Source organism: Aspergillus tanneri (assembly GCF_003426965.1).
Source record: "Aspergillus tanneri strain NIH1004 chromosome Unknown AapTan_1_pilon_pilon_pilon, whole genome shotgun sequence".
Lineage (NCBI taxonomy): Eukaryota > Fungi > Ascomycota > Eurotiomycetes > Eurotiales > Aspergillaceae > Aspergillus > Aspergillus tanneri.
In genome coordinates this window covers 2,985,997-3,007,608 of record NW_022984628.1, presented here as the reverse complement: position 1 = coordinate 3,007,608, position 21,612 = coordinate 2,985,997, and the positions used below count along the sequence as shown (strand labels likewise).

At 45.4% G+C, this 21,612-nt stretch overlaps 9 protein-coding genes and 1 non-coding gene across 10 annotated transcripts; 5 read left to right on the top strand and 5 right to left on the bottom strand.

The window, feature by feature from the left end:
* Positions 1–2,817: 2,817 nt before the first annotated feature.
* ATNIH1004_002980 (uncharacterized protein) lies at positions 2,818–4,345 on the top strand (the record flags this gene model as incomplete). Its single annotated transcript, XM_033567663.1, has 2 exons — positions 2,818–3,214; positions 3,264–4,345. The coding sequence occupies 2 exons, from the start codon at positions 2,818–2,820 to the stop codon at positions 4,343–4,345; spliced, it is 1,479 nt and encodes a 492-aa protein (XP_033429658.1).
* Positions 4,346–6,401: 2,056 nt separating this feature from the next.
* Positions 6,402–7,793, bottom strand: ATNIH1004_002979 (uncharacterized protein; the record flags this gene model as incomplete). The annotated part of the gene is made up of 6 exons (XM_033567662.1): positions 6,402–6,586; positions 6,645–6,807; positions 6,859–6,925; positions 6,977–7,154; positions 7,207–7,529; positions 7,576–7,793. 6 exons carry the CDS (start codon positions 7,791–7,793, stop codon positions 6,402–6,404), a joined length of 1,134 nt encoding a protein of 377 aa, XP_033429657.1.
* An 890-nt stretch (positions 7,794–8,683) lies between these two features.
* Positions 8,684–8,975, top strand: ATNIH1004_002978 (uncharacterized protein; the record flags this gene model as incomplete). The annotated part of the gene is made up of 2 exons (XM_033567661.1): positions 8,684–8,809; positions 8,865–8,975. 2 exons carry the CDS (start codon positions 8,684–8,686, stop codon positions 8,973–8,975), a joined length of 237 nt encoding a protein of 78 aa, XP_033429656.1.
* A 114-nt stretch (positions 8,976–9,089) lies between these two features.
* ATNIH1004_002977 (uncharacterized protein) lies at positions 9,090–9,792 on the bottom strand (the record flags this gene model as incomplete). Its single annotated transcript, XM_033567660.1, has 2 exons — positions 9,090–9,355; positions 9,429–9,792. 2 exons carry the CDS (start codon positions 9,790–9,792, stop codon positions 9,090–9,092), a joined length of 630 nt encoding a protein of 209 aa, XP_033429655.1.
* Positions 9,793–10,317: 525 nt separating this feature from the next.
* Positions 10,318–11,202, top strand: ATNIH1004_002976 (glycoside hydrolase family 88/105 protein; the record flags this gene model as incomplete). The annotated part of the gene is made up of 2 exons (XM_033567659.1): positions 10,318–10,960; positions 11,012–11,202. The coding sequence occupies 2 exons, from the start codon at positions 10,318–10,320 to the stop codon at positions 11,200–11,202; spliced, it is 834 nt and encodes a 277-aa protein (XP_033429654.1).
* A 1,025-nt stretch (positions 11,203–12,227) lies between these two features.
* ATNIH1004_002975 (putative NmrA-like family protein) lies at positions 12,228–13,332 on the top strand (the record flags this gene model as incomplete). Its single annotated transcript, XM_033567658.1, has 3 exons — positions 12,228–12,536; positions 12,623–12,717; positions 12,819–13,332. 3 exons carry the CDS (start codon positions 12,228–12,230, stop codon positions 13,330–13,332), a joined length of 918 nt encoding a protein of 305 aa, XP_033429653.1.
* A 347-nt stretch (positions 13,333–13,679) lies between these two features.
* On the bottom strand, positions 13,680–13,767 carry ATNIH1004_002974. Its single transcript has one exon. It is a non-coding gene; the product is annotated as a tRNA-Asp (tRNA).
* A 545-nt stretch (positions 13,768–14,312) lies between these two features.
* Positions 14,313–15,821, top strand: ATNIH1004_002973 (amidohydrolase; the record flags this gene model as incomplete). The annotated part of the gene is made up of 3 exons (XM_033567657.1): positions 14,313–14,684; positions 14,742–14,992; positions 15,050–15,821. The coding sequence occupies 3 exons, from the start codon at positions 14,313–14,315 to the stop codon at positions 15,819–15,821; spliced, it is 1,395 nt and encodes a 464-aa protein (XP_033429652.1).
* Positions 15,822–16,477: 656 nt separating this feature from the next.
* Positions 16,478–18,250, bottom strand: ATNIH1004_002972 (putative amino acid transporter; the record flags this gene model as incomplete). Its single annotated transcript, XM_033567656.1, has 1 exon — positions 16,478–18,250. The coding sequence occupies one exon, from the start codon at positions 18,248–18,250 to the stop codon at positions 16,478–16,480; it is 1,773 nt and encodes a 590-aa protein (XP_033429651.1).
* Positions 18,251–19,437: 1,187 nt separating this feature from the next.
* On the bottom strand, positions 19,438–21,295 carry ATNIH1004_002971 (GMC family oxidoreductase; the record flags this gene model as incomplete). The annotated part of the gene is made up of 3 exons (XM_033567655.1): positions 19,438–20,396; positions 20,463–21,176; positions 21,250–21,295. The coding sequence occupies 3 exons, from the start codon at positions 21,293–21,295 to the stop codon at positions 19,438–19,440; spliced, it is 1,719 nt and encodes a 572-aa protein (XP_033429650.1).
* Positions 21,296–21,612: the final 317 nt, after the last annotated feature.

The window sequence follows — 21,612 nt, the reverse complement described above, 5'->3', positions numbered from 1 at the left end:
ACAAGCGTCGGAATCCTCTTTTATTTAAATTATGTGCTCCAGAAAATGGCAATGCTGTCTTTTATTCTCCTAAAAGGATTCGGCATGCTCGGGATCTCCAAGCAGAAAAGGACGAAGCAATACAGCTTGCTAAGGCAGCCAAAGAAGACAATAGGCTTCGTCGGCAGCATGAGAAAGAGAAGAAGCATTTGATTAAAGGAAGAGAATAAAGGCTTTTAATAAGGAGTTATGGAAGCAGGATGTAGAGCAAAAATGGCGTTAAAAGAGGAGGAAAGACTAGCCAAACAAGTATATATACAGCTTCAAAATAACCTTAAGCAAGCGAAGAAAGGCAAGAAGAAGACTACTACACCTTCTCCGGTATAAAAGAGGCAAGATACTGGTGGCCAAATTAATAAGAATGTTGAAGAGGCCCCCCCGGCGGGTAAATGGTCGAGGGCGGAAAATACGGCTCTCACAACGCTTTCAGGATAATTAAAATAGTTATATAGCTTCCTTATAATGCATATTTTACCGCTCCAAAATCTCTGTATATTTTATCAATTACATGTGGTGTTATGGCTTTATTTTGTTTGGGGTGGTGGGCACGAAAATCGGTCGTAAGGTGTTACCAGTCGTCAGGTGATAACCGACAGTGTGGAGCACCCACCCAAGTAAAAGTGGTGGGGCATTTAGGGCACTGGAAGGCACACTGTATACACCGGATCCTTCAATTGCACTAGCCCGACGTCACCATGTTACCTCGACAAGAAATCTGGAACAATTTAAAGCTTAATAAATTGCTATTAAATTCATGATTATCGTGTCTTCATCGCCGATAACCTGATCAATATTCCCACTAATCTGGCTGTTCCGTTTTCCAGAGTCTCAAATGTGAATTGCAGCTTCATGAGGCGACCGTTATGTCTTTCATACAATTGCCCCTGTCGGTACCAACAGCCAGATTGGGAATGTAATTCTTTATGCTTTGATGAATTGTAAAGAACAAGTTTTTAGCATAATTGCATTTGTACCTCCAAGGCCGGAATTGAAGTACTACGGGGATACACGGAGGATAATTATCAAAGATATTGACCTGGCCACAGCCACTTTCGACGAATTGACTAGCGCTTTGAAAGGAGTAGAAGTGGTCGTGAGTGCTTAGGAGGGAGTCTCCTTGCGCAACAAGCAACCCTTCAAGATACTGCTGCAGAAGCCAAAGTGCAGCGATTCTACCTGAGTGAATTCGGAATGCACCAGATTGTGCAGTTGCCTGAATATTATCGTCATCTTTTTTTGGTTACTCTCTCTATACATTAGGCGGTTTCTAATGTTGAGCTAGACATGGGCACAAAAATTAAGATGCCTCGACTCAGTAGTTAAACATCCTGCTATTAAATCAGAGAAAATGATGTATACAGTGATCAGATGTGGTGAATGCTACGATCCAGCTTGTGAAACTATGCTTTGTCCATAGCTGCAGAAGGATGCTAAAGAGTACAAAATTTACATTGTCGGAATCCAGATGCCCGTATGAACTATTTAATTAATGTATACACATCGAGGAATTGACGTTTGCAGACAGAAAGGAAATGATAGTGCGTAAATATCTTTAAGAATTTTTGTCATTATCTGAAGAACTTCAGTAGATACTACCAATGCAGCCACAAGCACAACAATGAACGCATATAGGTTATATGCTGGATTAGCGATAGCCGAGCCACCTACAGACTACACCTTGTTCTTTTGTCATTACTGAGCTTTAACAATTATCTGTTATGAATCTAGTGTAGAAACTGAGGGTGCACTTTTATCTTCGCGTGAGACTAACAACACCTATCATCAAATCACTGAGCGAGATGGGCCTAGGAGCTGAGGTGCTAGTAAACCATGGGCAGGTGCATTCTATGACATCACAGAGAGTTTGGCCGTGGTGATCTGCTCATTGGTAGGGCCCCAAAGAACGGTTGCCATCTTTCTGCCAGGTTTCTTAGTCGCAGTTAGTTTCTACCAATCAGTACATGAAAGCCACGCCAAATCCCAGGCTAACATCTACGCTCAATATATGGTGGCCCTTGACCCCAATTCTGTCCCCAAGTCAAATCGTCTCTCTACTTGTTAAAGTCATTATATCACTTTTTCATAACCCATAAAAATGCCGGTAAAGGAGGTGCCTGAAGCTGGGAAGAGACTCCTTGTCAACTTTGTTGATGAAGCAGCAGTTCAGTCTCCTGATGAAGCAGCTGTTTTTCAGGCAGTTTCGGGCCGTTGGGGGGTCAGAGTAATTCCCTTTAATTATATGCATATTTCAAATACCATTAATCGGATTAGCTGGTTGCTTGATTCTTCCTGGGGTGGCTTGCCTAGGCCTTCCTCCGTTTGGTCTGCATATGTCCCTAGTTCTCTCTACCATTGCCTAATTCCGAACAGTTATCTCGGTCCCAGTGACCTCCGGCAGTTACTTATATCGGTAGCCGCTGTTAAATGTGGCACTAAGGTATTTTGTTTTCTCACCCTTTGGAAATGCATTTGCCAACTGTATTCAGGCTCTGCTCTTATCGACTGGCAACAGCACAGCCACCAACATATGTTTGCTTAAAGAAGGTGGTTGTGATTATATAATATTCGACCAGTCATTTAATTCTATTGCATTGAGTCTATCTCAACACCAGCACGCGAAATTAGTACCAATGGCAAGCATAGAAGAACTAGTAGATGCAAGGGATGACAAAGTTGAACAGTACCCATATTTTCATACCTGGAAAACAGGACGAAATCATCCATTCGTGGTAAGTCTAATCTAGCCGCGTTGGAAATTGCTGTTGACATCGAGCCACTATGGAGATGCTTCACACTTCAGGCACTACAGGCTTGCCCAAGGTTGTAACTATTTCCCAATCATGCATTGCAGCTATGGATGTACAGCATCGCATTCCCCACGAAGAGGAGCAGAAACCTTATTTGTGCGTTCTTGCTGAGGCAGAAAAGCCGTTCATTGGATTTCCACTATTCCATGTTGCCGGGCTCGCTCTAAGTTGCTTCCTACTCCTTTCACGGTGTAAGCTGGTATTTGGACCTCCCGGTAAGCCAGCAAGTAGAGAAGTTGTACAGGAAATTCTTCGGGTCGCAGATGTGGATGCACTGCTCCTACCCCCATCAGTGCTTGAGGATATAACTTGCGATTCGACAATTCTGGATCGTGTAAACACTTTGCGATATATTCTGTACGGTGGAGGTTAGCATAAAACATTTGTTGACGGCTCCATGATACTAACCATGTATAGGTTGTCTTAATCGAAACGCAGGGGACATTTTATCCAATAGAACGCAATTGCTGAATGGAATTGGAAGTACAGAATGCGGCAGCATTATCCAATTTCCAATGGACTCAAGATATTGGAACTACTTCCGCTTTTGGCCTCGCTTGAATGGAATCGAATGGCGTGAGACTTCTGAAGGCTCAGGAGAGTTTGAGATGGTTATTGTCAAAGATGATGATGTGGCACAATATCAAACTGTTTTTCACAATTTCCCGGAGCTGAGCGAGTGGTGCACAAAGGATATTTTTGCACCACATCCAACTATTAAAGATCTCTGGGAGTACCGGGGACGGACTGATCAGCTTATTGTTTTCTCGACAGGAAAAAAGTTGAACCCTATAGACATAGAATCAAGTGTCTCCACCTGTTCGGGCGTCCGCACGGCCCTCGTCTTCGGTAATAATCGGCCACATCCAGGGCTTCTGGTAGAATTGGAGGCACCCGCAGAGAGTTCAGCAATGGATCGTATTCATAGCGAGATTTTAACAACTTTAAATAATTCCCAGAAATATAGCTCAAAGGAAACCCTTATTATGGCTCGGGATATCCTTAACGCGAAAGCTAGCAAGCCATTCGTCCGTTCAGCGAAAGGGACTGTGGATCGAAAGAGATCATTAGAGCTATATGCTCCGGAAATCGAGAAATTTTATTTAACTCAACCTTATAGTTTCGATACACCCACGTTTGATTTCTCCAGCAGAGATGCACTGTCAGCGGGCCTGTGCGAGCTCGTAGGTGAGCTCACTTCCACTTCAAGGCTGAGCGCTGAGGACGACTTTTTTGCTGCCGGTCTAGACTCAAGAAGGGTACAAATCCTAGCAGCTTACTTGGAAAGCAGTTGGAAAGCTGTTATGACCAATGCTTCTGAAATAAGAGATTCGACTACCGATCTGATTTACGCACATCCAACTGCGGCTAGATTGGCATCCTATTTCTGCCCTGGCCCACTCGAGAGTGGTTTGGGAAGAGAGCACGATAATGCTATTCAGGAAATGCGTAATCTCCTAGAGCGGTTAGTCTCTGTAATTTCTGTATTCGGCGACTAGCCTGCTGATATTCAGGAAAGTTACGAAGTCCACTCTCCTAGAGCAAATCCTTCTAGCTCAAGAGATGAAGGCTTTTCAACAGAGCATGTTATCTTAACCGGAAGCACTAGTTTTGTGGGAAGATATCTTTTAAATGCTCTCTCCCTGCGACAGGGTATAAAAAGGATAACTTGCATAGACCGCTTAGCGCAAAGTGAAGATGTCATCGCTAAGGATTACACTAACTACCGTCGTGTTGCAAACGATAACTGCCCCTTTGTACAGTACCTTAAAGGCGATCTATCCCAACCGGCACTAGGATTGCCCGGTTCGGTGTACTCTGAGCTTACCGAGACCACAAATTGCGTTGTCCACTGCCAGTGGCCAGTTAACTTCCACCAACCACTATCCTTTTTTCAGTCCAGCATCCAAGGTGTCCAGAATTTGATACAATTTGCTCACACTTCGAAACTGCATGCTCATATCATTTTTATTTCGTCAATTGCTTCTGTTCAACGGTGGGATCATGCCACGCCTATTCCGGAAAGCCATCTTGCTTCTCTTTATTACGCTCAGGGAGGTTATGGTCAAAGCAAGCTTGTCGCCAGCTTACTTCTTCAGAATGCAGGACAAAAGAATAGAATAAGGTCTTCAGTCTGTCGAATTGGCCAGGTGGCCGGGCCTGTGCTCCGTGATGGTACGTGGCCTGCGCGCGATTGGTTCCCAACATTATTACAGAGCGCGAAGGCTATCCAATCTGTCCCTGATCAACTTGGTCCAGCAAACATAGTCGACTGGGTCCCTGTTGATTTACTGGCAGAGATTCTAGTCGATGTTGTCCAGGCCAGGGATATAGTACCAGGTGGGGACCGTGAAACAACTTCATATTTCAATATCGTCAATCCGAGAGGAGTTAGGTGGGAGGAGTTTTTACCAGAGATTAGAGAGAGACTTGGAGATTCATGTGAGAAAACTTCTCTAGAAGACTGGGTGATATTATTGGAACGCCATATCATAACACAACAGAAGGACCATAAACCAGTGCCGGGTACACAGCTGTTAAGCTTTTTTAAGGGGCTTGCACGGTCGTCTAGTAGAGGTGTTCGGCTTGATACGAGGGTTACTGCAGAACAAATTCCTCGTCTTGCCACCCTGGAGCCTGTCAACAGAAAGTTGATGGAGACATGGCTCAACCAATGTGGCTGTTGATAGCTACTCTTCCTGGTTGTGATCAGAACTTCAAAGGTCTATGGCGTTAATGAAAATCTCAAGGGATATTCTTCCGTATATCTATAGTCCGATTGACTTCTAATAACTGATGCCACGGATTTAATCCATCAAGTGTGGTATACTGGAACTAAGAGATGAAAACCGAGGATACATTCGATTTCTAATGGAGAATACTGCGCCTGGCGGAGCCCAACCTGTGCTATAAATTTCCACAAAATAGATAATCCTTTTCCACTAATCAAATTCAGTCTATACCGTCTATCGTCTATATAGAACACAAGAGGAGGACTAGAGAGGTAAGTTAAGGCACCCACGACTTGTCTTAGATCTTCAAATTTTTTAGCCATGAAAGGAAGTTGGTAATAATGTTACTCACCCTTTATAGTGTGGTCGAATAAACCGAGTTTTTGGTCGTTGTGGGTACAGATGGGTAAGTCATGGTCGTTTCACGGGGCTTTGAGTCAAGTTGATGGTGAAGCGAAGATGACCAGGTTCGTCACGAATAACATTGTGGGGGAGTTTCATCATCACGTGATTATTTCGGTAATATGAAGTAATGGCGGCACCCCCCGCTTTGGGCAGACATGCTTCAATCTTGTCTCTTTCCCATCATAAATGTATAGTAACAAACATTGGATATAACTATAACTAACCTTGTTACTCATTATTGTCAATGGTTGGGCATTAGTCACAGTCATGAGGATACCGTAGTAGCTCGTGCAGTCTTGTCTTCCTGTTTCACCGACTAAGCCCCCATGTATTCTTAGATTTCCTTTTTACCTCGACCCCGGTGGAAAACAGTACATCGTAGTGAATAAATAATTAGAATAATGAAATGTATCGTAATTTAATAATCGTCTCCTCTCAACCACTCGTCTAACAAGAGCTCCTTCGCAGTCGGTCTTTCCTCAGGCAACCAACACAGAGTCTTCCGTAAAAATCGGAGGAAAGGCATCGCTCTATCGGCCTCAAGTCGAGATTCACGGCTCTCTAGAGATTGCTCTGGGATTTCTATGGAGCCCCTCCAATTACCTGCAATATATTAAGGGCTGTCTAATAAATTTCCCAGAGCAAATTAAAGTTCACTTACCATTCTCGTCCCAAAACTTGAGGCCTTCTTCACTTCGTCTAAGGAACTCAACTGGGGGTGGTCCCAGAAGAGAAATCATTTCCGCAAAGCGCTGGGCGTGTTGAGTGTCATTTTCAAGAGTTCGATTCCTAAAAAGATGTCCCTGCTCGAACAATGTCCATGCCTACGAAGTACAAGATTAGTAGATATTATAACGCCTAATATATGGTCTTACCATCTGACCCAAAGCCCATATATCAACCTTATTATCCCAATGCATGCCCAGCATTACTTCTGGCGCCCTATATATACTTGGCATGATGAGGCCGGTTTGGTTCCCTTCAGCTAGTCACGCCTCTCCAAGATCGGCGAGTATTGGTTCGCCGCTTGTTAAAGGCATCGCACGAGTGGCGTAAATGGTGCGATCACAAAGCTGTTTTCGAGGAGCGGGGTTGGAAATCTCATCCTCTTCCATTTCAGCAAGGATTGACTCATCATCAATGCCAAGAAGGATATTGTTCGGCTGAATATCTAGAATAAATTAGTGAGAGCCATAGGCTTCGATACTCGGGTTATTCCTTACCAGTATGGATGACGTTGGCTTGGTGGAGGTAATCTAGCGCAATAAGCACAAACCGGAGGGCAGGTCGAAGGAGGTTTTCTGGCAAGGCATCACCCTCAAGACAGTGTATATAGTCGCGGATGTCGATACCAGCAGGTTGATAGACGAGGCATGGATGCACTCCATGTGGTCCAGAAATCTCAAACGAGTCAAGTATAAGCCGGACGTACTTTTCACCGCCATGATAATCATGAATAGCTTTTAAGTGCTTCGAGATTTCCACCTCTGGGAGCTGTCGCCTACTTCGAACATGGATTTTTAAAACTAAATAGCGCTTATTACTTCTGCTATATTAGCTTAGATTTAAGATAAATTTCTATGCACACTTACCGTAGGTCCCGACATAGCCATACTGCTGAAGATGAGCCGAAGCCGAGTTTAGTTACAACCTGATATTGGGATTTGAAAACTTCACCAATGTGAACTGGATAGTAGCGCTCCTTTAAATAATCAGGAAGAGTTTCTTCTTCGAATATTTCAGAAGGATCTAAAATATCGAATCCTGAAGTTGGAAAAACGCGTGGTTGAGACGTTTGAGTAGAGGCCATCCTCCTGGGTTGGGAAAGGAATAAGGAACTGAGTTGTGGGCAGGTTATACGTCGTGAGGACAGAGTTAAATAACTTCTAGCACGGATGAATGTGTTATGCGAAAGACGTCCCATGATAGCTTGATTTGCGAAGCCAGCCCTGGTTTTGTTGATTCAGATGTTTTGTCTGCACCCGCTTGCTTATAACTTGTCGTCGTTATTTATTTCTTAAGATATGTCATTTGACACAAGGGTAAGGTTTAGAAATGCAATAAAAATCGCCTGTGACTTCGAAATATAAGGAGCCATCTCTAAAGACAGACGAAGGTGCTTCTAGAGGTGATATTACCAGCTCCTTGACAGGAACTACTAGCGTGAAAGTCGAGCATAAGTACAAAGAATGATTTCACGCCAGTACAGTACAAACAGGAATCTATCATCCTACCTCATCTTACCTCCATCTTACCTCCATCTTACCTAGTTTTCATCCAACTAACCGCTGTGCGAAGAACATCCCAGACAATTATATCCAATCATAAGTAAAGGTATGTGATGGTAGACATGATTTGTAACCTGTATGGCTTACATGACTGCATCTACACGAATCTATCAGTGCCAATCATTTCCAGATTCCATTTATATACAAAATCCTAATATGCAACAACTAGCGCCCAGAACCTATTGGGAGATTACTTTGAAGATCAATGTACAAGAGTGAGCGAATAGGCAGCTATTTCGCTTCTCTACAAGACAGCATTTCTCTCACGTATGGCCTGTAAAAGTATATAAGTAGCATAAACCTTCTGGTATCTTCAACACATCACTGATCAAGAACTGCCTCTCTTATTTCCTCGTCATCTTGTACTTCACAATTTCCCTCTTAGCCTGAAATTATCTGGAAGCATCACAATATGCAGAGGTCCCCAGCACGACTTTTCGAGATCACCGGTAAAATCAGCGTGGATGATGTTGTCGCAAAAAGTGGGCCAGGATGGAGAAGTGGGATCAATGTTGCAGTCCCAAGCCTCAGAGCGAAAGTAAGCTCTACTTACTATAGCTCCAATTATGTAGTTGACTAACTTGCACCTGTAGTACCCTCGTGCGACAACTGCCCAGTTCAAGTATCGCCTCTTGTCCGGGGACCGCTTGTTGTCTCAATACATGAGTCCAAAGCAGCGTTCGCCGGCCTCTTTCGACTGGTAGGCTTTGTCAGAGTGCTTTCCGTCTCGATGCACATGATACTCGAGGTCACATTGTCAATGGCTCCATGGCCGAATAGTGGAGGGAGTGTCTCGATCTCGTACAGCAGACAACGATCTATTGGTTATCGTCATCCTTGTAACTATCGTTGGCGTGACCGGGGCTTTCGCGGGAGGATGGACCAGTCCTGGGAGTTTCAGAGGTGACTTGGTTGGTGCGACCTATCCCATCATCCAGGCTACCCGTGGGCGCCGACGATTTACAACTCCACGTATCGTGACTCTGCGCCCAAGAGAACAAGGTATCTGGATGGGGCAGATCGTCAATATCGATATTAACGCTGCTCGTCTCGTTGCAGTCACTTTCATACTCTTGGGAAGTATCTAAAAAAAAAAAAAAAAAAATCACAGTTAAGCAAGGCCCCTGGCTGATAAGGGGTGGCAGATCTGTACGAACCTTCGCCGGATGGTAGGCTAACGTCCTCGGTCTTCAGGCTATCAAGCGTCCTAATTTTAGACGCCGATGCTTCATAATCCGAGAAAGTTAATTTAAAACTGTTATCCGCTAAATGACTTTCACCAACGTCACGAACCGGCGGAGTGGTTCCAACATTACCGGCGCGTGGAGTGTATTCATGAAAAAAATACCTGGGGGTTGGAGGTTTAGGGGGCAGGGGATGGTTCATGGGACCGGAGGGAATTGAAGAAGAGAAACTGGAGGGCAGGGAAGAGCGAGGAAACGGGGCCGTGCCATATTGTGGCTTTGGGACAAGAGATAAAGACATTACTAGAGGTCCGTTGTAGGAAGTCTGGCGATTCATACTGAAAGACATGAGATGAGGGGGAAGCAGATTAAACGAGGAGAGGATAGTATTTTCTTTTTCTGTAGAGATCGATTGTGCTCTTTGTGATGCTGTTCCACTCAGGGCGGACCTGGATATTTATAACCCGCTGGCCTGGTAGTGAACGAAGCATGGGATATTAGTCTTCCGGACTTCGAGAGAATAGAACACTGGATTTGAAAACGAAATACCGGGGTACACTATGAGCCCATTGGAACTAATGGACGCATTCCATGACTCGCCAAAGCTACGACCAATAAAAGTAATCTTCAAATGGATTGGCACTTACTTGGCGCATCTTCTCTCGGTTCCTGATGCCCCGAAGCAACTGTATCCCGCCCGGAGGAACCTTGTCAGTTCTTCCGCGTATCGGCAGCGACTCCGCATTGGAGAGGTTATTAGTGCATACTCCTCACAGACAAAGTACACAAGACAAGATTTCAGATCGCAGCTTTCACAATCTTTTTTTTTTTTTTTTTTGATTGAATCTTCGTCGGCGCCATCATGACCACCAAACCCTCCTCTCCTCAAGTTCGTGAAGCCATAGACTTGCTCATCATCAATATGGTCAACATTAAAGATCCTACTGGTCAGTTTCTACTGCACCTACAAGATGGTCGAGTTATCGATACGAAATCCTGGCACGGCTGGGAATGGACACATGGGATCGGCCTCTACGGGATCTGGAAATACTACGAAATGACAGGCAATCCCGACCTCCTACGCATCATAGAAGAATGGTTTGCCGCCCGTTTTGCGGAGGGTGGCACCACCAAAAACATCAACACAATGGCCGTGTTTTTGACCCTTGCATATGTTTACGAGAAGACCGGCAATGTCGCATATCTTCCCTGGCTAGACACCTGGGCGGAATGGGCCATGTATGACCTGCCGCGCACTCGATACGGAGGCATGCAACATGCCACTTACCTGACAGAGAACCACCAACAGCTCTGGGATGATACTTTGATGATGACTGTCTTACCGCTAGCCAAGATCGGCAAGCTGCTCACAGCGTACATTGAAGAAGCAAAGCGTCAATTCCTCGTGCACATCAAGTATCTCTTCGATACCCGCACTGGCTTATTCTACCACGGATGGACTTTCGAAGGATGCGGCCACAACTTCGCCCAGGTCCACTGGGCGCGTGGGAATAGTTGAATCACTATTGTCATCCCGGAGATCATCGAGTTGCTAGACCTGCAGCCCAACGACCCTATCCGCATGCATCTTATCGACACCCTCGAAGCACAGTGTGAAGGCCTTAAATCCCTTCAGAACTCGTCCGGCTCCTGGCATACCCTCCTTGACCATCCAGACTCCTATACCGAGGCCTCAGCAACGGCAGGGTTTGCATACGGGATCCTAAAAAGGGTTCGGAAGCGGTAACTGGGACCAGAGTATCGGGCAGTAGCTGAAAAAGCAATTGCCGCTGTTCTGGGCTATGTAGATGCCCAAGGCGAGTTGCAAAGCACCAGCTTCGGAACGGGAATGGGTGACAGCCTCGAATTTTACAAACAGATTCCCTTAACGGCGATGCCGTACGGTCAGGCGATGGCAATAATGGCACTGGGAGAATATCTCCGAGGATGTTTATAATGAAAGAAATAATTTGAATATAGATAATTGCACTTTAGGAAATTGTATTAATTCGTTCGATGCGGTAATAAAAGAGCATCGTAGTCACAAAGCCAAATATCGGAACAAAATGCTCACCATAAAAAGAATTCCAGCATGTCAGTCAGCATTGAAAGAGCACAGGAGGAACGTTGTTGTCGTTCTTGACAAAATGCACCATCATAATGAGCAAGTCGTCTCAGTCAAAAATGCAACTGCTCCAGCAACGTTGCAAAAACGGCCCCCAGTGAGAATACTCAAGAAATGGCTTCAAGTAATAAGCACTAGACGCACTTAGTCTCCACTTATTAATAGAAAAGCTGGATGTAACTACCTTGGGGACATGACCTCACTGTTTGGTTGTCAGCTTTTCACTATTGGGTGGGTACATTTCTAATTGATGGGATACGAAACTCATCCACGAACTAATAATGCAGGAGATCAGATCTACAACAAAATAAGTTAGAAGGAGCCATCATTAACAGGGTTATTGTCCCTTTTTAACCACGTATGGATAGCTAGTTATATGTGACTAGTCTTTATTAGTAATTCATCCTGACAAATACAACTCCCCACTATTCATTCAACCAAAGAAACCCATTAATTACGTACATTCTCCAAGATCATACTCCACAGCAGAAGCTCAACATGGTCGTATTATGATTACCAATACATCCTATGTTTGGGTTCTATTGAGTGCCAAAGGTTTCGACTGTAGTAAAGATACATATAAAGCCCGTCCACGCTTGCGGAATTAACAGTTACTATGGACACTAACTCTCCCTCCCATAAACATAATGGCTCTTAAGTACCTCATTACTGGTGCGACCGGCGGACTGGGTGAGCAAACCCTTGCATACTTCGTTGCCAATTGCCCAGCCACCGAATACGCCGCCGCGTCTTCGAGGGAGTCGAATCGCAAGCAATTCGAGGATCGAGGTATTGCTTTTAGGCATGCAAACTACGACGATCCAGAGACGCTGGAGGCGGCGTTTCAAGACGTAGAGAATCTGCTCTTTGTTAGCACCAATGTGTTCGATAACGTGAAGCGCAAAAGACAGCACGAGAATTTCGTTGCTGCGGCTAAGAAAGCGGGCGTTAAGCATGTATGGCTCTTTTTTTTTTTTCAATTCTTATATTTGTTGTGTATGGAATATCGATGATAATCTACATACTGACTGGAGTTTAACAGGTCTGGTATACTTCACTTTCCTTCGGTGGTTTAGAATCTACCTCAAAAGCAGCAGTTCAGAAAGTTCATCTTGAAACCGAGGATCTACTTAAAGAGTGAGTGAACTAGCTCTTTTAAGCCAATATATTGTTTTCTCTTTCTTTTGAATAACAATATACATATACGTATATGTCTGTCTAGAGACTAACCCACACAGATCGGGAGTCACATTTACCTCCGTCCGCGAAGGAGTCTACACCGAAGCATTCCCCGTATTCATCAACTGGTTTCCAACAACCAGCACGATTTCCCTCCCATCAGACGCCCCTATCTCCTTTACATTGCGCACCGAGCTCGGCGAAGCAACAGCTCGTCTAATGATCGCCGGCGGCCACGAGAACGAAATTGTCCTCTTAACAGCCCCGGAAGCCATCCGACCCTCGGAAATCGTGGACGTGATTAACAAGACGACAGGTCGACAGGTCAAATTCGAGCTGGTCTCACCGGACGAGTACGTCCGGCTGAATGGAGAAAATGATCTAGGCGGCAAGCCGCGAGCATTCTTTGAGATGACCAAGTCATGGTGGGATGGTATTACTAAGGGTGAATTGCAGACGACTCATCCACTGATGAAGGAGATTTTGGGGAGAGAGCCTGTTAAGGCGAGTGATGCTATTCGGAATCTGTTGACAGAGAACCCGGACTTTACTTGGCATCAGAATTATGCGTAATGTTGGAGTTATACTTATCCGGTATGGTATGTATGGATTGCATATGCGGAGTTAGTTTCAATGGATTGAATCTAATGACATGTCGACAAGCGATGGGCATGCACTTTATTACTATTTATTACTTTCCAGGGTTCCACAGTGAGTGCATATAGCCAAATCAGTTAAGGCCAGTGTTTGGCCCTTGACATATTTCAGAAGCTACCAAACTACTCGTCATTTTAGTACAGTGATTGAAAATAAATATTCGATGATAGATAATAGTATATGGTTGTTTATTTTCAATATAAAATATATATACAAACAGTTTGATGAAGATGTTAAGAGGGGCAAAAATTAGTTGAAAAGATCTCCCCGACTGGGAGTCGAACCCAGGTCTCCCGCGCTCGTTCTCAATTGAGTGACAAGCGGAAATCATGACCGTTAGACCATCGAGGAACTTGTATGCGGAGCGATTCCGCTTTGTAATATATAAAGCAAAATTAACACAACGATTTTAAAGGTCTCATGATTGGCTAGATGTTTTTCTTTTCCCAAAAAATAAAATAAATAAATAATACGTAAAAATATCTCGGTATCTCTTACCGAAGTTCACAAGTAATCTTGAAGCAGTAAAACAAGTGGCAGGATTTGTCTTGAGATTCATCATGATCGGTTTATATATGCGGTAGCGAGTAGTATTAAGGCGGGATCATAAACTGAGCGGGACCTGAACCACTGTTATAGGATGGACGGACGGGGCGAACACGACACTCTCATACCGGATATAAAACTCGAAAACACACTGCAAACCAGTTATAGTGATTAAGCAGGATACTGCCGAGACCTACAATCTAATAATTTGACATCTTCCCCCACTTTCGGAGGTCGCCGAAGACAGTCTTAGCAATGGCACTAGATACCGCCTGTAAATATGGCCTTTTTTATATCGAAATTATGGCCCTCATCTCAAAGAGATTAAAATTTTCACAAAAACTGACCAAATGCTCTATACACACGCAACGATCATCACCGTCGACTCCACCCGGCGCATTATCAACGACGGTGCCATCCGTGTCCAGAATGATATAATCGCAGACATCGGAAAGACAGACATACTTCGTGCTAAGTACCCTCGGGAAGATGAATATGACCTCAGTGGACGGGTCGTCATCCCGGGTCTCATCTCCACGCACGTGCACACTGCCCAGACTCTGCTGCGCGGCACCGCGGACGACCTAGAGCTGGTATCATGGCTCTGTGAACGTATCTGGGTACTGCAGGGCCATTTCACTGCTGCTGATGGCTATGCAGCTGCTAGGCTTAGTATCGGGGAGATGTTGAAGTCAGGGACCACCTGTTTCTTAGAGAGCATGGTATGTGATGAGTTTTATAACTCAGCTAATTCAAATGAGTAGCTAGTCTGATTATAGAATAAGTTTGCTGATCGGTACGGTTTCGATGGACTCTGTCGGGCCGTCGAAGAGAGCGGTATCCGTGGCTGTCTGGGGAAGATCGTCATGGATATTGCGCGGTATGCACAAGAAGATGCCTGGGCCATGCATCCGGGTCTGGTGGAAGATCGTGAGACTTCGCTTCTTGGGACTATGAGAATGTGGGAGAAATGGAATGGCCAAGCCAATGACCGTATCCGAGTATGGTTTGGAGCTCGTACCCCCGGAGGGTGAGTGTAGAATAACCTCTTTGTTTCACAGATATCACATTGCTGATGAATCGGTAGGGTATCCGATGCATTGTACAGAGAGATGACCCAGCTGTCTTGTGAAAAAGGAATTCCGATTACCATGCACTGCGCTGAAGTCAAGGCAGACCGCGATTTTTTTGCATCTGTTAATCATACACCCATGTCGTATTGCGACTCGGTGGGATTACTCTCGCCGTCCACAGTGTTGGTGCATATGGTACATTTGGACGATACGGACATCGCACGGCTCGCAAGGTCAGGTACGCATGTTGCACACTGTCCGACGTCAAACGCCAAACTCGCCTCAGGGATCTGTCTTGTGCCTGACCTGCAGCATGCGGGTGTTAACATTGGCCTGGGGACTGATGGGGCGCCCTGCAATAACACTTGTGATCTGCTGCAGGAGATGAAGCTTGCCGGAATCATTCACAAGAGCATGTCGTACGATCCAACAGCGGTGCCAGCTGAATCGGTGCTTGAGATGGCAACGATTAATGGAGCCCGTGCATTGGGGTTGGATGAACGTATCGGCAGCCTCGAGGTCGGTAAGAAGGCAGATTTTGTTGCTATTGATACTCGGCGCATCCATCTACAGCCCTGGTTCAATCCTGTCAGTGCGGTTGTGTATACGGCCACGGGGCGAGATGTCGACATCGTGGTTGTTGATGGACAGATACTGGTGCGCGGTGGAGAGCTGCTGTCGATGAACGAGGAGGAGGTTGTGTGTGAAGCTCAGCAAAGGAGTCAGGAGGTGGTGGCCCGCGCAGGGTTAACAGACAAAGTGCGTGCAAGATGGCCGGTCGAGTGAGAATGAATTGTAGTAAGGTAGTGGTGCAAGGATATCCTACATAGAATTAAAACACAGATCACGTTAATCAAGAGGATAGGAATGAAAATGGTCATTTGCCGGAAAATTCCACTCCAAATTCCATCAGAAGATCAACTACCATCTACATACTACGCTTTAGCACTGCAATTTATGGAAGCCAATGTTCCCTTCCTATTCATGCTAATTATCTGATCAATCCATTGATAATCATTCGAGATTGTATCTTCTGTCAGTATACACCTCATCCCCTAGCTTTTCAATGGATCAGTACTCCCCAGCCTCCATCTTGATGAAGTCCCTCCTCGCAAAAGTTTAGATGTACCTGATTAAAACGAAAGGGAACAAGGACACCCACAAAGAAGAGGTGAATATTGTTTCATAGCGCCACACTTTACGAAGCCATTAGTTCTATGGTTTTATCGATATTCCATGGTTATCGCAAGTCTACAACTCAGCCAAGTAGATAGGTCCAACTTAGTTGTAAATCCCGGGGTGCGTAGCTGTGGAATTATTGTAGCTCCAAGTAATTCGATTTTAAAGGGCAACTTGTCGTCCATCAAACGCAAGTAAGATCAGCATCCACATGAAATGATGCAAGGGCATGTAGGCCTACAAGAGATCCCGGGCGCAAAGGGCTAAGAGTGACCATGAACCCAGACGGAGACCGTAGCCGAGGTGGTATAGATCATGAAGACGAAGCCTAGGAACATCAGGATAATATCGCCTCGCTTGGCCCAAGGGGATTGGGCCACGCCCTTCCAGTGCAAATATGCAGGGTAGATATACACCAGTGGCACGCAGGCAAACGACCCAATCAAAGACACAAACTTGTCCAGGTTCCCAGCCCCTGCGGCAGAAATGATCCCGCAGCCTATAGCCATTGCTGTGCGGAAGATATTTTTCTTCCATTTGACCGATGGATCGTGTTTTCCGGAGTTTGGGCCAAATAGTTTACCCTCAACAATGCGGACGGCGGGAAAAATCTGGATGGGGGTTCCAACTAAGATCGCGAGGGCATATAGAAATTGGATCGTGTTCACAAAATGGTCAGTCTGTGGGAAATTACTGAAGATTTCTGTTTGTGTCTGCTCGCCGAAGGTGGCATACGAGAGAGCACCAACAGCTGTAAAAAGGATGGTGATGATAGTCATGATGAGATAAAGAAGCCGATTGAAGTGTTCTGGGCGCTTCATAGATGATTGAATAGGAAGGATTAAACCAATACCCTCGAATGTGAAAATTGAGGAGCCAATAGTCAAGGTAAATGACTTTGGATTGAACAGCCTCACAGTTGGCTCCATGCCACGAGACACCAGCGTTGCAATGTCAAAGCAATAGATGTATGACAGTCCCAAAAGTATGAATGCATCTGCAAGTAGTGCGGTAGGGCCCAGCTTGGAAATGTTGCGGATCCAGCCCAAGGGAATGAGGATAAGCAACTGCAGAACTATCAGGTAGCCAGTGGATAATTTAATACCAGGACGGACGGCCACAGCCTGGAGGAATGCTTGAAGATTCTCTGCCGTAAAGATGATACAAGCGCAGACAAATCCGATTTGGGAGATTGCAATGGAACTCAGAATAAGGGACCGCAGTTGTGGACCTGCGATGCGTTCTCCAATGTCACCATACCCACCTCCATACTGTCGGCGACATTGCAGGAGCAGATTAAAGCAAACGGTCGAGATGGCTGCCACCGTCACCAGTGTGATTGACGAGAAGAGAATGCCTCCATTTCGAAATGCCTTTGGAAGGAATATAATGCCGGTACCAATAAATGCTTTGAGCAGTGTTAGAAACGCCTTCGCGTCTGAAGCATCCCCTGGTTGGCTAGTCCGCGCGCGTTTTCGGTGCCCCAGCAGCGCTGTTCGTTCCGAAATTGGCCTTCGACCCTCAAGCCGTTGCCGTTGTTCCTCACTTGTCGTTGACTCTTCATCCTCCGTGTCAGCTAAGTCTTCGCCAGCGAAGTTGCCGTATAGATCCAAAAAGTCCACAAACGATGTAGTCACGCGCGGATGATCAAAACGGGCGTGTCTGTGGCGTTGAATAAAATGGCGCCGAAAGCTGCCGGGTTCTAGTGCAGCAACGCCCTCCTCGATAGCATCTTCGGCTTCTCGCTGAGAGTGTGAGAAACTGGCAGATCTTTTAGTCTGTTTGGACTTGGCTTCGATGCGGTACAAATCCCGGTGCACATCACCGCCCTGTAGCTTCAGAGAGGACTGAGGCTCGGACGTGGCGGCGGGGCTGGTCGTGTCTGTATGACTGTCATTTTCGGGTGAAGTAGGGAACTGGCCGTCTATTGAGGCAGTGAACTGTGGATCCAGATGATGGGATAGAATGTCCGCTTCTCGTGCCTCGGAGCTGTGGCCGCTTGGTAACGAGGAGCTGATTGTGATATGGTTCTCCATGGCTGTAATAATCAAGGACAAAACAATGGATACGGAGGTAGGCTCATCCTGCTAGGGCTGTTGAGGATGATGGCTATATTTGCCCAAAGTGTCCAAAGGGCGGAGAAAGCCGCAGAAAAGTAGTGAAGAGAGTAAAAAGATGAGGAAAGACGAAGAATGACGTTGAATGCATCTGTCCAAATCGGGAATAGTGAAAATTTGATGACTCAGTCACCAACAACAGATAAATGACGGAATAATTTCGGGAGTACACAGGTCAGCTTAAAAAAGAAGAGAAAGAGATGGAGTTTATGGAAAGACGGACGAAACTACGATAAATAAATGATGGAACTCTAGGAATTATACTATATTTATTCAAGCTGGCTAGTTTAGAGAATTGGAGGGTCAAATGGGATGGTAATTAAAACATGTAAGGTACGAGCCGGTTGGTTTGCTTAACCCATCACATGACTAGTTTCAGTCCATCTTGGCATCAGAACGCGCCTACGTGACCGGTAACTTGCCTACAAGTGCTAGTAATCTATTAACGAACAGTTGTATTACGTTACCATAGTAGAATTGATATCGTATGATTGAAGAAAGGTTAGGAGACCGAAAGGATCTTGATCACTGCCATTGGCCAATTTGGCTAAAGCCAAGTAAGCCTAATATTGCAGGTCCCCGTCTCGAGTGCAAACATTCACGCCGTTAGGAACACCGAGGACGAAAGTACTATCCTATGTCAGACATTACATTCAATGGCTGCAATAGAGGGTGTTCACAATGCTATGTAGAAAACGCGTGTTTTTGAACACGGCAAGTTGCCAAGAACTGAAGAACATTTTGAATACAGTCTGATGAAGAGGTTAGCAGCATTCAGCTAGCCCAACGTTGCCAGAAATGGTCTCTCTCTAGTCTTAATTTTACTAAGCTTCTAAGTTATGGTTAACCAAAAATATATACTTAACTTATTACCGGCCGTATTACTAAAATAGTTTGTATATTTATGTAGATCACTATACCGAAAAATTTTACACTTTCTAGACCTTATTCCTGCCAAGCAGCCAGGGAAGATATTATCAAGAATGAAATGGTATCACAAGATTGTGACTGAAGCAGATGGATGTGCCCAAACAATGTAGCAAGAGTGCGTAATAAAGGCTAAATAAGCAAGACATAGATGGAATCGCTCCAAGTACCAGAGTACTTCATATCCTCGATGGGATATCAAGCTCATATTCCGCAATCAAGGCATCTGCGCATGTAATACCAGTCACATAGGCTGTTGCTTGGGTGTGGTTATTTGTCAAGACTGGCACCACACTCATGTCGCCTATTCGAAGATTACTGACGCCGAAGACCCGGAATTTAGAGTCTACTGCAGCATCGACCGCGTCGGGTTTGCCCATCTTAACTGTACCTGTCATGTGCCAACTAGAGCCTAGAGTGTTCTTCCAGTGTTCCAAAATATCGTCGTCTGACTCGGATGCAGGACCAATCAGTATCGAAATAGTGTCCTTCGTGAATGATTCATGTTTGTACACCTCGAGCGCATGGCGGTATATATCAATGCATGCGCGCCGATCAAACGGGTGAGAGAGGAACTTGGGGTTAAAAAGCAGTGGGTCGTCTGGATTTGATGACTGCAGCTGAACTTCACCGCTGGATTGTTCATTCATTAAGAACACCGTTGTGCAAAGATAGCTATAATCCTTCGTAAATTCCGGAGAAATAAGATGAAGAGGAAAGTGCGTCAAGAGCTCATAATGAGGCACAGTCTCACAATTCAGAAATTCCTGCACCTGTAGTGGGAGGACTTGAAACTCGGCTGAAGCTGTGACGCGGTCAGACTTGAACCATCCAGCTGCGAGTTGGCATGAATAACGCGCCCATGGCCCGGTGCCATCCTTCTTCCATTGCTCCATAGCAGCATCCATGGCAGCCTGATTTCCGAAAAAGGCGTTCCGATCATTTGTCTCCGGTTTACGTTGGAAACATAATGGGGCAAATAAATGGTCCCGCAGCCCCTGACCGACAGCAGGAAGAGCTTTGACTACTGGAATTTGAAACTTCTGGAGCTGTTCTGCAGGTCCGATGCCTGAATGCATTAGAATTTTAGGTGTGTCCAGAGAGCCGGCGGTTAGGATAACTTCTTTAGATGCCAAGTCTAAAAATTATAATTAGTTGTGCTTTGGTACGTAACCGCTTTCAGTTCCTTTGATACAGAACATACACTTCTTCCCTCTTGATTCCACACCGACAGCTTTTCTTGCCTGGAGGAGAACACGTTGCACTGGCGTCTCGGTAACAATGGTTAAGTTGTCAGGTGCGCCGCGTAGAAGGTCACTTGCTGTGACTCTCTGCCCTTTATGAGACGAATTGATAACTAGACCCATTCCAAGAGGGTTTCCAGAATTCTGATCTAGATTTCGAGCAAGGCCTGCCTGTTCGAACGCATCCAGCACCAAAGGCAGGTCCTGTTCCCATTCTGCAGCGTAGCCCACCCTCAGATCCCCTTCAAATCCATGATCGATCGATCTAGGAGCGGCGTATTTGGCATTGTTCTCGTCGGTAATGACACCATTGAAATTTTCCAGGCTCTTAAACCGGGGATGCATGTGGTCCCACCTGAAAAAGTCATCTCCAACTGTGGCTGCCCATTGGTTGTAGTCGTCTCTAGCACCCACAGTGTAGACTCCAAAATTGATCGCACTACTGCCCCCTAATGCCTTGCCCCTTGAATAATCTATCTGACGTCCGTTACAGTATTCTTGGGGGGTAGTTTTGTATCCCCAGTTCAAGGTACTATTCAGAAACGTGGTCCATCTTTGGCCATCAACCCGCAATTCCTTGTCCTCATTGTGGCACCCGGCCTCCATCAATAGGACCTTGGGTCGCACTGAAGACCGAGAGAGCTTTGTGGCAAGCGCACATCCTGCCGGACCACCTAAAAGGAACGTTAGTATGGGTTATTCGAACTATTAGACTCATTAAAATGATGGACACTGCATCTCACTGACCCCCAACGACTATGAAGTCCCAGGGCTGAATACTAGCTGAGCCCATAAGGTAATTCAGCTCGAGAAGTATATGCTCTGCTATAATTTGGCCTAACAATCACCTGCAGTATTCTTCTGTTTTATAATATGTAGAACAATATACAACACTAGATTAAGGGGGGCGGGAAGATGGGGACACAAAAATAGAGAGTGTGGGGTAGAATAGTGCACATCAGCGGTGTGAACCTATGATATATGTTTTACGTCAACTTTCAAGGAGTGTTCAGCTGCTCCATATTTATGTCTGTCATATAATATAACCTTATCTGGTAAATAGTTAGCACCTGATGGAGTTTACTCAACATAGTCCAAATCTCCAATAAC